We start from the raw sequence: 18,306 nt of genomic DNA, 5'->3' as shown, positions 1-18,306 counted from the left end.
ATTCTAACACTCCTATGGTGTACATGCAACCCTAGAAACCTTGGATCTATGTTTGACTAAGATACATGCAAATAATTATTTTTCCAAGGTTCTTATCCTATCTAGCATGGCATAGGGAACTTGAATCAAATAAAGCTAGTAGAATTACTTACCTTGTAGTTGTAGTTGATTGCTTGGAGTTTTAGAGCCTAGCACCAATAGTGTGGATGCCTCAAATGGAAATCACAAATCACCACAAACTTTGGAACCTTGAGAGAATAGTCACAACCTTCTTGAAATCGGCCCTCTTACTTTACTCACCACAACTAGTGTGATTTCAAGAACCAAAGCCTCCTTTTTATAGTGTGGTGGATTAGGGTTACATCCATGTAAACCCTAATACCCATGTCTTTTCATTTCCATGAGATACATGGGTTAAAGCTCCATGGAGTATCCATGGACTTTCCATTCAAGCCTAGCCCATTCCAAATAAGCATTAGCCCACACTATATAAATACAAGAGCCCATATTTAATTAGTCATACTTTTGATCTCTAAATTAATTCTAGATTAATTATAGATCAATACTAATTAAATAATATGATTTTATATTAATATATTAGAACTTATACTATATTAATAAATCATAACTTATACTATTCTCAAAAGATTATCCATAAATTGTTCGGGTGAAGTGCAACCAAAATGGACCACGCCGGGTCGGGTCAAGTATATACCAAATATAGTTATGGAGTTAGACACTGTATCCAACACTTCCTTCGTCCCTAAGTGTGTGTGTGAGTGTTTTGAGCTAAAAGTGCATTGGTGTGTTAGTGAAGAAGAAGGAGAGGAGCTTGTGGAGGCTAGAGCTTGAAGTGAAAGTTTGGATCTGAGATCCTCAGAGGAAGGAGCTTCATCTAGAGGCGGAGGCTAGACCAGATTTTTACCGAGTTCGAGATTACTGAGTTACCCGAGGTGAGTCTTCTCACTATACTTTACCTAGAGTGGTAATTAGAGTTATGTGACAGAGTATTTTGTATGCTTTTTCATGATGTGATTTCTATGTGATTTATGTTATGTATGTTACAGAGTTTACAGAGTTAGGACCGGAAGGTCCACAAAGTTAGGGCCAGAGGGTCCACAGAGTTATGGGACTGGAGGGTCCCACTGAGACACATTGACCAGAGGGTCAACAGAGTTATAGCCTTGAGTGGCTAATATGTGTTGTGTGTGGTATTTTGGGGAACTCAATAAGCATTTATGCTTACAGTGTTGTGTTATGTGTTTTAGATACCAGTGAGGATCGTGGGAAGGCGTCGGCATGATCAATACACACATGAAGAGCTTTTACATATTATGATCTTGCATGGGATGTGTTGTTATGGATTGTTATGTGATACAATGACATTTTTATAACAATTATGAATGAAAGTGTGTTTTTAAAATGTGAAAAATCAGTTGAAAATTTTGGGTGTTACAAATTCGAGGGAAAAATGAAAGAGAAAATGGTTGGATCGACCTTGAGAAAAAGGGAACACACTTCGATCTTTAGAAATAGGGGAACCCCCATTACGTTCTTAATTTCACACATATTAACTGTCAAATCAATTAGGTCATAATGGGTATATTTGATGACGCAGGTGGCTGGTGGAGAGGGAGGAGGAAGAAGATGCAGTTGAAATGGTGAAGGTGCAGGGTAGAGGAGATGCAGTGGGTATTGAAAAGGATGAAGTCGAAGTCGTCGCTGGTGAAAGTTTGGCCAGAGGCAGAAGATGGTCTCATCAGAGAAAGAAAAAAATAAGGGGGAGATGCGATTTAGAGGGGACATAGGTATGGTGGGGAAGATATGATTCATAGTTTTTCACTGATCTTTAGATGTAGGTTAATGAACTTGAAGAAGATGGGTGGAGTGTTGTAACGACCCAATTTTCACGTCCAAAAATTTCGTTATAAAACATTACATGAAAGCATTAATAGTTAAAACATTGTTTGATTAAACCATTTCACATCGAAAACCAAATTGAAAACCACAACATACGATCAATCAAATATCAGAGTATCAATCCCAGAATAAACTCATAACTGCGGAAACAAGAGAGTGTGTGTGTGTGTGACATGCTGCTATCGCGTCGGCTCCTTTCCCCTAGCTGATGAGGTACCTGAAACCAAAACTGAAAACCGTAAGCACGAAGCTTAGTGAGTTCCCCCCACTGTACCACTATACCACATACCATATAATCTTATAACATACATATATTGTCAGGCATATCTGGGTGCCCGACCTACCCCTTCGGCCCTCTCGACCAGGTATTGCCAAGCATATCTGGGTGTTGGCCTCCCCTTCGGTCCTCTCGACCGGATGTTGGGGAACTATTCCTCCCCTCCACTACTACCACATAACACGTATCACAATATCAGAATCTATCTAACATGGTTGGGTATGACTACCCCTTCGGCCCTACCGACCGGATACCTCGGGGATTATCTCCCCCTACTGTCACTAGCACATAACATCATATCATACTAGCACATAAACATAACACAGGTAGTAGTAATCCCTAGATGAATATCACGGAGACAATCATCTACATACAACTCCTACTGGTGGGCCGGCATTGTGGCCGTAGACCCACCGCTACTGGAAGGTAACTCACCTCGAAGTAGCTGCTGATCTGATCGGGGACTGACTGTCTACTGCTGCTGTTGCCGCTCCGGAAATCCTCCGGCTGCAATTCCCATAACATACTCAATCAAACACTGCTAACTGTCCTTTGGGTAAAATGACCATTTTACCCCTGATCATGCCCTAAGTCAAAGTCAGAGTCAACTTTCAGTTGACCCAACTCGCCGAGTTGGCTTTCCAACTCGCCGAGTCCCTACCCAAACGATTGTCCTGAATCCCGTTTCTACTCGTCGAGTTAGGCGACGACTCGACGAGTTCTCCTTCTAGACTGATATTCAAGTCCTTCATCCTACTCGCCGAGTTGTATGAACAACTCGTCGAGTTCATCTTCATCCGATGAACACTTATGCTAAGACTCGCCGAGTTCATCTTGATCTAAGGAGATTGCCTTGAACTCGCCGAGTCAGGGCATTGACTCGCCGAGTTCCTCCATAGATGAATTCAGCTTCCAACTCACTGAGTCACACCCCGTGACTCACTGCTCACTCGACACTACGAAAAGGGGACAAACTCGGAGACTCGCGAACCGACTCGCCGAGTCAGATGAACGACTCGCCGAGTCGTTACCATGCAATTACTATATGGTCGATTCTGCTTGAATCCAGCTCATGCCATACATAAATCTGGGCTCCTAGGGCCTGGTTATCACGTAAAGTTTCCAACTTTACGTGTAAATAGACCACCATGAGGGTTTTAAGGTCCAAAATGCACCAAAAGGGGTAGATCTAGGGCTTTCATGCAATATGGTTCCAAAAAGACAGTAGATCTGAGCTCCTGGAGCTCAACCATGCCTAGATCTAAAGGTCAATCAGCTTATTACAAACCCTCAAACATACACAATCTTGGAAATGGCTCAAAGAGGACTTTAATGGAGCTATAAGAGACAATAAGCTTAAAAACAGAGGGGAAACGAGCTATACCTCAGGGGAAACGTTGGAATGACACAAAGATGCTTGGCCTCCTTCTCCTCTTCTTGATTCACTCTTCTTTCTCCTCAAAAACTTCAAGAACACCACAAAAACACTTCAAACTGACAAGGAAGCAAGGCTAGAGAGAGATACAGGGCTCTGAGGGTGAATGGGGGCGAGATTGGGGCGAGTAGGATGAAGGACTTGAATATCAGTTTAGAAGGAGAACTCGTCGAGTCGTCACCTAACTCGATGAGTAGGAACGGGATCCAGGACAATCGTTTGGGTGGTGACTCGGCGAGTTGGAAAGCCAACTCGGCGAGTCGGGTCAACTGAAAGTTGACTCTGACTTTGACTTAGGGCATGGTCAGGGGTAAAATGATCATTTTACCCAAAGGTCGGTGAACAGTGTTGATTGAGTATGTTGTGGGAATTGCAGCCGGAGGATTTCCGGAGCAGCAGCAGCAGTAGTAGGCAGTCAGTTCCCGATCAGATCAGCAGCTACTTCGAGGTGAGTTACCTTCCAGTAGCGGTAGGTCTACGGCCACAATGCCGGCCCACTAGTAGGAGTTGTATGTTAGATGATTGTCTTTATGATATCATCTAGGTTTGCTACTACCTGATATGTTGTATGCTGGCATGATATGTATATGTGATAGTTGTAGAGTTCGGTTGTTAGGACCGAAGGGTAGGTCAGACACCCCAGATATGTCTGACAGTACGTGATGATATGTTTGCATGCTGGCTTGTTGTGTTATATGAGATAAAGGTAGTAAGAGGGGACTAGTCCCTGAGGATCGGTTGTTAGGACCGATGGGTAGTCAGCACCCCAGAATGGCTTGACATGGGTAGTCAGCACCCCAGAATGGCTTGACACGGGTAGTCAGCACCCCAGAATGGCTTGACACGGGTAGTCAGCACCCCAGAATGGCTTGACACGGGTAGGACGGCACCCCAGAACGGCCGTACCGGGTAGTCAGGCACCCCAGAATAGCCTGGCAGTATGTATGTTATGTGTTTGTATGGTATGTGGTACGATGGGGGAACTCACTAAGCTTTGTGCTTACGGTTTTCAGTTTTGGTTTCAGGTACCTCCTCAGCTAGGGGAAAGGAGCCGACGCGGTAGCAGCATGTCACACACACACACACACACTCCTCGGTTTCTGCATTTACGAGCTTCACTGGGATTTGTACTCTGATATTTTGATTGGTTGTATGAATTGGCTTTTAGACATGGTTCACTTTGTGTTATGGTTTGATCAAACAATGTTTTTAGTTATTAATATTTTCTAAAGTAATGTTTTAAAACAAAATTTTTGGTCGTGAAAATTGGGTCGTTACACATCCTCATGTATACGTCCCTGATCGGCGCCGCCTTGCGGCTAAGCACATCGGCCACCACATTGGCCTTCCCCGGGTGGTAGAGGATCTCGCAATCATAATCCTTTACCACGTCCAACCACCGACGCTGCCTCATATTCAGATTCGGCTGATCCATGAGGTACCTCAAACTCTTGTGGTCCGTGTAGATGGTACATCGAACCCCCTAGAGGTAATGCCGCCAAATCTTGAGGGCAAAAACCACCGCCCCCAACTCCAAATCATGCGTCGAGTAGTTCGCCTCGTGAGGCTTGAGCTGCCTCGAATCGTAGGCAATGACATGCCCTCTCTGCATCAGTACCGCGCCCAACCCAGAAATGGACGCGTCGCAGTATACCACAAAATCCTCTACGCCCTATGGCAGGGCTAAGATCGGCGCCTCGCACAGTCTCTGTCTCAGCGTCTCAAACACAGCCTGCTGCTCGGGTCCCCACCGAAAGACCACGACTTTCTTCGTCAGCCGCGTCAGGGGTACGGCTATCTTGGAGAAATCCTGAATAAATCTCCGATAGTAGCCTACTAATCCCAGGAAACTCCGAATCTCAGATGGAGACTTCGGAACCTCTCATCTCATCACGGCCTTGACCTTGGCCGGATCGACCAGAATCCCGTTCTGGTTGACAAGGTGTCCGAGAAATTGCACCTCGCGCAACCAAAACTCACACTTGGAGAACTTGGCATACAAGCTCTCCCTCCTCAGGGTCTCCAACACCTCTCTCAGATGCTCCTCATGCTCCTCCTGAGTCTTGGAATAAACCAAGATGTCATCGATAAAGACTATCACAGACCGATCCAGCATCGGTCTGCATACGCGGTTCATCAGGTCCATGAATGCAGCAGGAGCATTGGTGAGCCCAAACGGCATCACCACAAACTCATAGTGGCCATAGCGCGTCCGAAACATGGTCTTTTGCGTATCCTCCTCCCTGACCCTCATCTGATGATAACCCGAACGCAAATCAATCTTGGAGAACCAAGATGCTCCCTGAAGCCGGTCAAAGAGGTCATCAATCCTCGGGAGCGGGTAACGGTTCTTCACCGTTACCTTGTTCAGCTCCCGGTAATCTATACACATCCGATGCGACTCGTCCTTCTTCTTCACGAACAAAATCGGGGCTCCCCAGGGTGAACTACTCGGTTGAATGAATCCCTTGTCTAACAGCTCCTGCAGCTGTGTAGACAACTCCTGCATCTCAGGAGGAGCCAACCGATACGGTGCCTTGGCTATTGGAGTCGCACCAGGAACAAGGTCAATCCTGAACTCCACCTGTCGCTCCGGAGGTATCCCAGGAAGCTCCTCCGGGAAAACATCTGCAAAATCTCGAACCACCGGAACCTCGCTCACTGTCGCCTTACCCGCCTCCCGGGTATCCATCACATACGCGACATATCCTGCACATCCCTGCTGAAGGTAGCGTTTCTCCCTTGCTTTTGAACATACCGCGGGTCCACACCGCGGCCTCTCGCCATGAATCACTAACTCTCCCCCGCTTGGGGTCCTGACCCGCACTAGCTGCTGCGCGCAATCTATCACCGCCCCATTAGGGCTCAACCAATCCATGCCTATAATCACCTTGTTCCCGCGCAACGGAATGGGAACCAAGTCTACCAAGTAGCGCTCCTCAAACAAACGCAATACGCAATCTCGAAACACCATCGATGCTCGCACCGATCGATCATCAGCGATCTCTACCTCTAAAGGGCAATCTAACTCTCCCGAAGTCTCATGAAACTTCTTGCTAAGCGCAAGGGAAACAAATGATCGGGATGCACCCGAGTCGAATAACACCTGAACTGGGATGCCGTTCACATGGAACGATCCTAATGCATACATATACATACGAAGCACATATCAATATCATAACATCATAAAAATAAAATAGAGGGAAAGAATCATACCCGTCACCACATCGGGTGCGGCGCGTGCCTCCTCGGTAGTCAACTGAAACGCTCGGCTCCTCACCACCGGAGCCTCTACCTTGCCCTGCCGGCCATCCGTGATCCGCACAGTCGCTGGAGCTGGCGCCTTCACCGGCGCTGAAACTGTCAACTGGGGGCAATTGGCCTTCTTGTGGCCCCTCTGGTTGCAGTGGAAACACAACAACTCCGATGTCTGAATAACTGCTGCCGGAGCAGTGCAATCCCTGCTAAAGTGCCCACGCTTGCCGCACTTATAGCAGCCTGATGATCCCAACCGGCACGCTCCCTCGTGTGTCTTTCCGCATTTCCTGCAGCGTCCCAGTCCCTGTTGGCCTTTCAGCCCCGCATCTGATCCCTTGGGCTTCTTCCCCGAAGCCCCTCCTGATTGACCCTCTTCTGCCTTCCGTTTCCAGATGTGCTCCAAATCTATCTCCCTCTCCCTCGCCCTGGCAATCATGGAGTCCAAGGTGGGGCAAGCTGAAAAACTAACGTGCTCCCGGATATCAGCCCGAAGCATGTCGTGATAGCGGGTCCTCCTCATATCCTCGTCACCAGCATACTGGGGCACCAATAAAGCCCTCTCCCAGAACTTGGCGGTGATCTCCGCCACAGTCTCCATCGTCTGCCTCATGTCCAGAAACTCCCTGGCCAACTGCTGAAGCTCGATAGCCGGTGCAAACTCTGCCCTGAACCTGGTCACAAAGTCCGACCAGGTCATAGCCTTGATAGCTGAGGCTCCCAACGAGTCACCCACTGACTCCCACCAATCCCGGGCTCGGTCCCGTAAACACCCGGCTGCATACCTCACCTTCGACCCCTCGGGGCAGAAGCTAGTCAACTGTACAGACTCGATGTCTGCAATCCATCGCCTGGCGGCAATGGGGTCTTTCACCCCATGGAAATCCGGTGCACCACTGCCCTTGAAGTCATTGAAGGATAGTGTGCGAGATCCCGACTGGCTAGATGCCATATCACTCCGAAATGCCCGAAGGCGATCCTCCATCAACTCCATGATCCCTTCTTTGATCGACCCAAAGAGGATGGGGGTCGACTCAAGGATGCCTCTGGTGATCTCTGACGCGATGAACTCGCGTAGTCCCTCATCTACCGGCTCGGAACCTGATCCCGAACCTGACCCCTCTCCTGAACCGCCATCTACCGGCCTCGATCGAAGTACCACCATTCTGCAATACATCACAACAAACATTAGAGGTACTGATACTTCCTGAGGGATCACTGCTACCTACGAGTTCCCTGGTCTTATCTTGGCCTTCCTTGGTTCGGGTACGGATCCTTTGCTTTCAGTAGTACGGGCCCATACTACCTTCCACATCTATCCGTACCTTCTTCAAGGAATGCCTCGACTCCACCAGATCCCTTTCACTACTGCTGATCACTGCTATACTCATCCTAGGCTTGCCCTAGGGAAATCTTTGATTCTACTCTATCCAGTCCTCAACTGCTGCAGGCCTCCTTGTAATGCCAATTAGCCATTACCCGAATACCATCACATGTGACGAGGCTCAGATAATCCTTCGAGTACCCGACTCGTCCCTACAACGGTTGGACTCAAACAAGAGTTGCGCAGTAGGATCAAATCCGGCACTCTAAGATTATTCAACCCTGATCACATGTGACGTGACGTATTCGCCTAATGGCTAACTCCCATTATTCAGAGTCCCACATAGCACGAAGCAAGCAGCATTCAGACAAGGGTAACAATCCTAATCAACTCTATCTGCTTACAGGAACTGTACTAGCATAAAGTGCTAAGCTCATACTATCAGGCATAACCTAATCAGGCTATCCTACTTGCTGTCTACTCAATAACTAGCATGCAATTCTCATACGACTGAAACACATAAAGTAGGCACATAAGGCATCACTCCTATATCCTTAGTCCTATTCTAGCATGCTGTTCTACAAAAGTTGATAAACATAACATAAACTCGTATGGGTACTTTGGGGAACACTTACTTGAGCTCGGCCGGTCGCGCACATCACACACTTCGTTCTTTCTCGAAACTCTTTTCTCAATTTTTAGAAAACATTTTCTTTTAGAAAATCTTTTAATCCCTCGATTTGAGTTCAGACACCCCGGAAGGTGTGTCCGAATCCCTCAAACCAGGGCTCTGATACCAACTTGTAACGACCCAATTTTCACGTCCAAAAATTTCGTTATAAAACATTACATGAAAGCATTAATAGTTAAAATATTGTTTGATTAAACCATTTCACATCGAAAACCAAATTGAAAACCACAACATTCGATCAATCAAATATCAGAGTATCAATCCCAGAATAAACTCGTAACTGCGGAAACAAGAGTGTGTGTGTGTGTGTGTATGACATGCTGCTACCGCGCCGGCTCCTTTCCCTTAGCTGAGGAGGTACCTGAAACCAAAACTGAAAACCGTAAGCACGAAGCTTAGTGAGTTCCCCTACTGTACCACATACCATATAATCTCATAACATATATATATTGTCAGGCAGATCTGGGTGCCCGACCTACCCCTTCGGCCCTCTCGACCGAGTATTGCCTAGCATATCTGGGTGCTGGCCTCCCCTTCGGTCCTCTCGACCGAATATTGCCTAGCATATCTGGGTGCTGGCCTCCCCTTCGGTCCTCTCGATCGGATGCTGGGGAACTATTCCTCCCCTCCACTACTACCACATAACATGTATCACAATATCAGAATCTATCTAACATGGCTGGGTATGACTACCCCTTCGGCCCTACCGACCGGATACCTCGGGGACTATCTCCCCCCTACTGTCACTAGCACATAACATCATATCATACTAGCACATAAACATAACACAGGTAGTAGTAATCCCCAGATGAATATCACGGAGATAATCATCTACATATAACTCCTACTGGTGGGCCGGCATTGTGGCCGTAGACCCACCGCTACTGGAAGGTAACTCACCTCGAAGTAGCTGCTAATCTGATCGGGGATTGACTGTCTACTGCTGCTGCTGCTGCTCCGGAAATCCTCCGGCTGCAATTCCCACAACATACTCAATCAAACACTGCTAACTGTCCTTTGGGTAAAATGACCATTTTACCCTTGATCATGCCCTAAGTCAAAGTCAGAGTCAACTTTCAGTTGACCCAACTCGCCGAGTTGGCTTTCCAACTCGCCGAGTCCCTACCCAAATGATTGTCCTGAATCCCGTTTCTACTCGTCGAGTTAGGCGACGACTCGACGAGTTCTCCTTCTAAACTGATATTCAAGTCCTTCATCCTACTCGCCGAGTTGTATGAACAACTCGTCGAGTTCATCTTCATCCGATGAACACTTATGCTGCGACTCGCCGAGTTGTATGAACAACTCGCCGAGTCTGTTCTTGATCTAAGGAGATTGCCTTGAACTCGCCGAGTCAGGGCATTGACTCGCCGAGTTCCTCCATAGATGAGTTCAGCTTCCGACTCACTGAGTCACACCCCGTGACTCACTGCTCACTCGACACTACGAAAAGGGGACAAACTCGGAGACTCGCGAATCGACTCGCCGAGTCAGATGAACGACTCGCCGAGTCGTTACCATGCAATTACTATATGGTCGATTCTGCTTGAATCCAGCTCATGCCATACATAAATCTGGGCTCCTAGGGCCTGGTTATCACGTAAAGTTTCCAACTTTACGTGTAAATAGACCACCATGAGGGTTTTAAGGTCCAAAATGCACCAAAAGGGGTAGATCTAGGGCTTTCATGCAATATGGTTCCAAAAAGACAGTAGATCTGAGCTCCTGGAGCTCAACCATGCCTAGATCTAAAGGTCAATCAGCTTATTACAAACCCTCAAACATACACAATCTTGGAAATGGCTCAAAGAGGGCTTTAATGGAGCTATAAGGGACAATAAACTTAAAAACAGAGGGGAAACGAGCTATACCTCAGGGGAAACGTTGGAATGACACAGAGATGCTTGGCCTCCTTCTCCTCTTCTTGATTCACTCTTCTTTCTCCTCAAAAACTTCAAGAACACCACAAAAACACTTCAAACTGACAAGGAAGCAAGGCTAGAGAGAGATACAGGGCTCTGAGGGTGAATGGGGGCGAGATTGGGGCGGAAAGAGAGTTTAAATAAGGTGCAAACCCCTGAAACTTAGGGTTTCATCCAACAGCGGTGACTCGTCGAGTCCGGAATATGGACTCGCCGAGTCACCAACTTAAATGTGTCCCGGGTCCCGTATCTACTCGGCGAGTCGGACCTATGACTCGCCGAGTCCAAGGCTAAAAGAAGAGAAATACTCAAATAAGATTTACGTACCAGGAACCAGGTGCTACAAGTGTTTTCGGTTAAGTGTTTATGAGAGAGAGAGAGAGAGAGAGAGAGATACCTCCTTTATTTTTTAATTATTCAAATAAATAAATAGGTATTAATTTTTTTCGAAAAAAGAATATATTTTTAGGTGCAAAAATAGTTCCTTAGAAGTGAAAAGACAAATATATCCTCATGTGGAAGGCACATGAGGGGGTTAATAGCAACAACTTAACGGAAGTTAAGTCGGGGGGTGGGGGGCACCAATTCTACGTACAAACTACGCCAAAAGAACCATGAATCCAAAAAAGCCGAAGTTTGGACTGAAACCCCAAAAAAATGCATACCACAGGGACCATTTTTGCAATTTTGTCTATTATATATATGTTATACTTATAAATATTATAATGATATAATATTTGTATAAAAATACAGTTAAAAACATAATGAAAAACTAAAAATATCAATTAAAAATAAAAGTATAATTAGAATAATGATCTAAATGAAATTCGAAGTACTCGTCAATACGAAAACGTTGATATAAAGAATGCTTAAGTTTGACTGTTTATAAGGAAGTTATGATTTTTCGAAGTTTCGAGTGCGACATAGTACAACAGTGTGCGACACATAATCGAAATAAAAATTGGTTGATTTTTAGATAAACTAATGTAAATGAAAGTTTTATTACTTTTCAAAATGAAATCGACGATATAATGAACGTCGAAAATAAAGCTCGTACGAAGAAGTTATGAGTTTCACAACATCATTTATAGCATAAGCCATCTCGAACCGTAAAAGGAAAAATAAAGTGTGAATTAGCCGACGAAGTCTAAATGAAAATTATAGTACTCATTGATAGGAATGTGTGGATATAAAAACCATCGAAAACGGAATATGTATGCAAAAGTTATAATTTTAGAAAAAGTATTAAATTTAGACCAACGAGGGAGTGACACGTGACACCGCCAGGAGTGTGACACATGTGATGCATATGAATTGAGTCGGCCAGGTTAGGGAAACCTGGTGAGATACATAGGTATTTCAATCCCACGATATTGATCTACTCTAATAAATGAAGGTTTCTTGCCACATGTCCTCTTCTCCTTCATTTGGACACATGGAATTTTCTAGAATTTTTAAATTTTCTATTTCCACTTGTCATTTTATTGTATTTTTCATTTTATTAAATTAAAATTCCATATTTAATATGTAAGGTAACATATATGTAAGGTATTTATTAGAAAGAGTTTATATATGTAATGTATTCAATACATTAAAGCCTCAATAATTCAAATTTTTTCTAATTCTTCTTATAAATTCAAATTTTTTAAATTGTTAAAATTTCATATTTAATTTTTTTTATTAAACTCATGTAATACATGAGTCTCACACCTAGTATGATAATATTCCATAATTATCATACCTGCAAACCAGTCGTTACCATACAGTAACCATTCCTATATAGTAACCATTCCTATATATTCATTCCTACTGATCCTATCATATCCTAGACTATCCATTTCTATCGATCCTCATAAATCCTAGACTATCTATTTCTATCGATCCTCACAGATTCTAGACAATGATTATCAGAGAAAAATTATCTCGCCTGATGAATCGTTGACTGCATAGCTAGGGGCTTCCTTTGCCAGTGTAAGTCATAAAGGCTTATGGGCCGTTAAAGTATTTGATGAATATGGTTTTCCAATTCATATACGGCTGTGACTAATGAGCTCACACTAGCAACGTAATTCACAAGACCGTCTAGAACGATCGAGTGTTGTCACATACTCTGGGGGTGACCAACCATACCGCTAATAGTTGCCTGATCGGGACCCACCATTTATGGTCATCCCGTACGGAGCTATCGTACATTGACACTTGATAGTGTCATGGAACAAAAATTTACTCTCCGTTCCTAGGTTACGCGCATCCTCCTAATGAGACTACCTAATATCAAACGTAATTGAGCTAGGTATCTTCCACGAGTCTATGTTTATCCCTAAATCAAATTACAGTGTCTGTAACCAACCTTAATACCAACTCTATCCTTGGGTGACACCTACCTAATTCTAGTGTATTTATAATCTCTACAGATCATTAGGTATTATTATTCTTTTTATCTTCTTAGCAATGTTACTTTTAATACTATTATATATTGTTATCTATTTAATTCTAACATAAATTAGAACGATATTTGGTTCGCATATAGCATAATATATATCCTAACATATAATCCAAGCAATAAGCATATAATTCACATACGACTTCCAACATATATTTAATATTTTAATTTAATACTTATATTAAATCATGTTCATGAAAGGGATTATGCACTCACTTGATAAAAAGGGTGGCTCATGATTTTGACACCGCTTCGCTACACCCTTCCGAAGAGACCTAGACGTAAAAAGCACCAAACCTTAGTCTAGTTTCATAATCGCGGTGACTATAATGATTATAGTCTAGATTCATTGATAATCCCAATGTTTACATCAAGATCTAAATAAGGAATAACCAGGTATCATCATATCGGAGGTAGGATCCGTTTGGTATACAGAGTATACTGTTTGGAAATCCTATTTTAAACACCTCACTAAATCCAACCTAGACATCACTCCCGTAAGTAGATCAATCAGTATAACGACATGGAATTACTGATAAATCTTATTTATAGGTTCATAATAACGATTTATGACCATAAATATATGTTTAATTGAAAAGATAGAGTGTAGCTTAACTTACAAAGTTTTGTTAGTGAAAAGCTGAGAATTATGTGGGCATAATTCTTATCCAAGAGCTTTTACTCATCGACTATCTGACACCGCAGGGCTTCTACTTGATAGTTACTACTACTTCAGAGATCGCAGGGCTTCGCCGAAGCCTAAAACCAAGGGGAATAGGCTAAACTTAAGAGGAATTCAATAGAAAGGAGGATGGCGAGTGAGGAAGCAAATGTGTAGCTGAAGCCTATTTATAGCACAATTGAACGCCATGCGCACCTGAGATGTTGCTCCTCCCATTTTTCTGCCACGTGTCACAAATATGGTGGTCCACGCCCTACCTTCTAGAAGGTGTGCGCTGTGCAACCCACTTGCACATGATGTTTCCCGGAAAACTTCCGAAAATCGTACCTTATTTATACGAGATCCATTTTGACGTTCTTTATATCCCCGGAAAGATTTCGACTAGATCTACAAATTTCTTTTAGACTCCGTCGGCTAATTTTGACTTTATTTTCAAAGCTATATTTTTAACAGGCTTAGACTGTTAAAGTCCGTTTAAAATTCATAACTTTCTCATATGATATCTGTTCTCGGTTGTCTTTATATTGACATAACCATATAGACGAGACCTTCAACTCTAGTTTAGTTTGTTTTTTCTAACGATCAATCGATCCCTACTTCGGTTTCTGAGTCATATACTGCTGCGCTAAAACTTTGAAAAATCATAACTTCATCTGATGAAGTCAGATTTGGACATTCTCTTTATGCACACTCTCAGTTTAACGACTACTACGACTCTCGTTTAGATTAGTTTCCCTAAATAATCTACTTTGATAATGTCTAATTATCGTTGAGGCTATTAATTATCCTATAATTCTTTAATTATCTAGCCATATCTTGCGGGCGTTACAACTTGAGTAAGCGGTTTCGCATCACAATATCACCATGTTCACACCAATAATGAAGCTACTGAGAGATAAATGGATCATAAGCTCAAATGTTTTTTGCTTGAGGTCCGAAATCTAAACTCTATTATAGATTCTATTGCTTTACCATATAATTTTGTCTTGGTTCGGAGCAAAGGAATGCCATGAAGAGGAAGTTGTTCGCTATCAAATGCTTTGTGTTGACGAATTCAAAATTGTTGATCCATGAGATAGAGCGATTGTTGGTTCCTTGATCGATGCAAGAAGATTTCAAATTGACAAACGATTTTGAGTTTTATTTCTACGGTTCTACCGTTTTATCGGAAGGCGCTCCTGTTGTTGATCTGGGAACCTATCGTTTAAAGAAACCAACTACTTTGGCTCTTGCCGGTGTCCCACTAATACTTCCGATATTTATACTGCTGTGAGGATATCAATGCAAGGTATTGATGCATTTACATTAATGGCAATCTAGTCCTTAACTTGGCTATTTGGGTTGATATCTCTCATTGTGCCAAGATCTTCTCACAAATTCAAATGGTCTTGGTCTAGGCCTTGGCATCTTCAGGATAAAGATAGAGATAAGAGATAAGAAAGGCAAGTGAAATGACTATGTGGATATGCACCTGAGCTGATAAGGGATTTGGATGCAACGTGAGAATCTTGGATGGACCATCATTATGCTCGTGGAAACAGCGAGTTGGTGATGACTTGTCAGGAAGTCAAAGGTGTGTTTCAGGATTTTGGACACAATTGTCAGGAAGTCAAGTGTGTGTCCCAAGGACCAATCACAGTAGAAATTAAAGTTACATGGACCTGCCATAAAAAAAAAAGGTTAAGGACTAAAACCTGGATTTTAAAAGATGGCATAGACTATTTATAAAAAGACAAAATTTTACAAATGATCCATGTAATGGGTATATTATTAGTCTTTACAAAAATAGGGATAATGACTTAAAAGGGTCGAATAAATCATAAGTAAATCCATACTTGAAATGTTTGCTCAATAGATAAATCATAAGTAATTACATAGTTAAAATGTTTGATGGATGGATAAATTGTAAGTACAACCATACTTAAAATGTTTGATAAATAGATAAATATGCAGTTACGCGTGTTCGGGTGAGATCAATTCGGGGAGGGGTGACCCCTGAGAAGGTTTTGTGTCTGGAGCCAAAAGCGAACAATATTGTGATACGTGCCAGAGAAGGATGCTACACGATAGCAGGTCATATAGATGTTTTTTGAATAGTTCAACGAGAAAATATGAACAAAAAAACTCAGTGACTAAATATATACAAATCAAAAAATATATGGGCACATGAGATGAGATAACGATAAGAATTAACAATTGTTATCTTTAGGGACCAAACCACAAGAAAACATTATTTTGGAGACTAAATTTGCAAGTTGGTATAATATTAGACCAAATCCAAGAAAATGTAAAGCCTCATGGATCAATTTTGCAATTTTGCATATTTCTAAAAATAATAATAATAATAATAATAATAACAATAAAAACTATTGTAGATAGTGTATCAGTCTTTTATTTTTGTTTTTATTAAAAAAAAGTATATTAATATAAGGAGAAATAAATGTTTTAGATTAAAATATATCGAAATAAAGTAACATGAGTCGGAAGAATGACAGTACTATGACATTTCCTTCCAAACCTACCACAATCATCATGTAATCACTGCTTCCTACCACCCAAATCCTCTGTTGAAGCCTTCACTTTTGCCCCTTTTTCCATGGCTGCCATCTTCCTCCTCCTCCTCTCCCTGCTCACCTTCACCGGGGATGTCATCTCCACCACCACTCCCTACCTCTCATCCGAGACCCTCTTTTCCAATTACGACAAGATGCTCGACTCTTTCAAAATCTTCATCTACCCTACACCACCCATCACCGGAGGCACTATCTTCACCACCACACAAGAGTCCCAATTCTATACATCCCTCCTCAGCAGTCCTTTCGTGACCGAAGATCCTAGCCAGGCTCACCTCTTCTTCATCCCCTTCCCTTCATCTCTCTCAACGCGCAATCTCGCACGTCTGATCAGAAATATTCGTGGTAATTACCCTTTCTGGAACCGCACACTAGGTGCCGATCACTTTTACCTCTCAGCCGCCGGTGTTGACTCGTCTTCAGACAGAAACATCGTCGAATTGAAGAAGAATTCTATTCAGATCTCTTGTTTCCCGACGTCTTCCGGTTTGTTCATCCCGCACAAGGACATAACGCTCCCACCGGTGCATCCGTTCAAAGCAAAATCGTCGGTCAACAACACGCTGTCGTTTCTCGGTTACATGAAACCAAGCGGGAGAAGTTCGTCAACATTAATTGAAGAAATTAAGAAGCATCCGGAGTTCAAGGTTGAATCGGAGCCGGGGAACAGAACGAGGGAATTCATAAAGAGTAGCAGATTCTGTTTATTTCTGTACGGCGACGACATGACGTGGATGGTGGAAGCGATGGCCTTACAGTGTGTGCCGGTGGTGATTACCGATCGTCCGATTCAGGATCTGCCGTTGATGGACGTGATGAAGTGGTCGGAGATGGCGGTGTTTGTGAGTTCAAGTGGTGGCGCAAAGGGACTGAGAAGGGTGTTGGACGTAATAGAGTTAAACGGGTATGAGAAGATGAAGGAATCTGGTGTAGCGGCAACACAGCATTTAGCATGGAACGCGGAGCCGCAACCGCACGATGCATTTCACATGATTATTTATCAGCTGTGGCTGAGACGGCATACGATTAGATACGCCAGATGGGTTGAACAGTAGCTGTTTTTTTTATTCCTTTTCCTATTTCAAGATACCAAATAAAAAATATTTACCACAATAGACGTGAACGAGTGATTTTTATTTATAAACTTATTGTACAAGTACTTTTTATTTTTTAATTATTTGGACAATTAAAGACTTTCCCATAACAAGGTTACAAATTATTTTCAAAACTATTTTACTTATAATAAAATAAAAAACACGATGGTCCATGGAAAAATGGATGTGATGCATAGAATAGAAAGAAAGTGAGTTCGAGAATGACAAGAACAAAGAAAAAAGCAAAAAGGAAAGAAGAAAGGGAGGGAGTGAAACGTATGCGTTCAAAGTGCTAGTGACTAGGCAACCGTGTTATGTCCTAATAATTAATATAGTTTTTTTTAACATTAATGTCAATTGGGGTCTTCATAGAATTTGCATCAATCTTAGAGGGAAAAGAAGTTTATTAATATGTTTTGGATTAGGCTATGAACTTGATAACTCATTTTAATTTAAGAGCAAGTTTTTTCTGACAATTCGAATGATAATAAGCTTCCTAGAATAGATTTTTGGGCTTTGGATCCGTCCCAACCCGAACTATTTTTGTGCTAAGTGGCTTGAGAATCCTTAGAACAACTCCAACCATCAAATTAAATGGATGCATTTTTAACATTAAAATGATGATTGCATTCCAATCAAACATTAAAATAGTGTTTTTTAATGGTCAAATATTTTAACCTTTATATTTAA

General features: G+C 42.7%; 2 protein-coding genes across 2 annotated transcripts; one reads left to right on the top strand and one right to left on the bottom strand.

The window, feature by feature from the left end:
• Positions 1-282: 282 nt before the first annotated feature.
• On the bottom strand, positions 283-15,686 carry LOC128132240 (uncharacterized). The gene is made up of 3 exons (XM_052768674.1): positions 15,421-15,686; positions 6,849-8,053; positions 283-2,137 (listed from the first exon to the last, which is right to left on the bottom strand). The coding sequence occupies exons 1-3, from the start codon at positions 15,615-15,617 to the stop codon at positions 2,100-2,102; spliced, it is 1,440 nt and encodes a 479-aa protein (XP_052624634.1). The 5' UTR covers positions 15,618-15,686; the 3' UTR covers positions 283-2,099.
• A 701-nt stretch (positions 15,687-16,387) lies between these two features.
• Positions 16,388-17,681, top strand: LOC111912283 (probable glycosyltransferase At5g25310). The gene has a single exon (XM_023908013.3). It carries the CDS (start codon positions 16,546-16,548, stop codon positions 17,575-17,577), a length of 1,032 nt encoding a protein of 343 aa, XP_023763781.1. The 5' UTR covers positions 16,388-16,545; the 3' UTR covers positions 17,578-17,681.
• Positions 17,682-18,306: the final 625 nt, after the last annotated feature.

The sequence above is a fragment of the Lactuca sativa genome, chromosome 2 (genome assembly GCF_002870075.4).
Source record: "Lactuca sativa cultivar Salinas chromosome 2, Lsat_Salinas_v11, whole genome shotgun sequence".
NCBI classification, from domain to species: Eukaryota; Viridiplantae; Streptophyta; class Magnoliopsida; order Asterales; family Asteraceae; genus Lactuca; species Lactuca sativa.
This window is presented reverse-complemented; position numbering and strand designations above follow the sequence as displayed.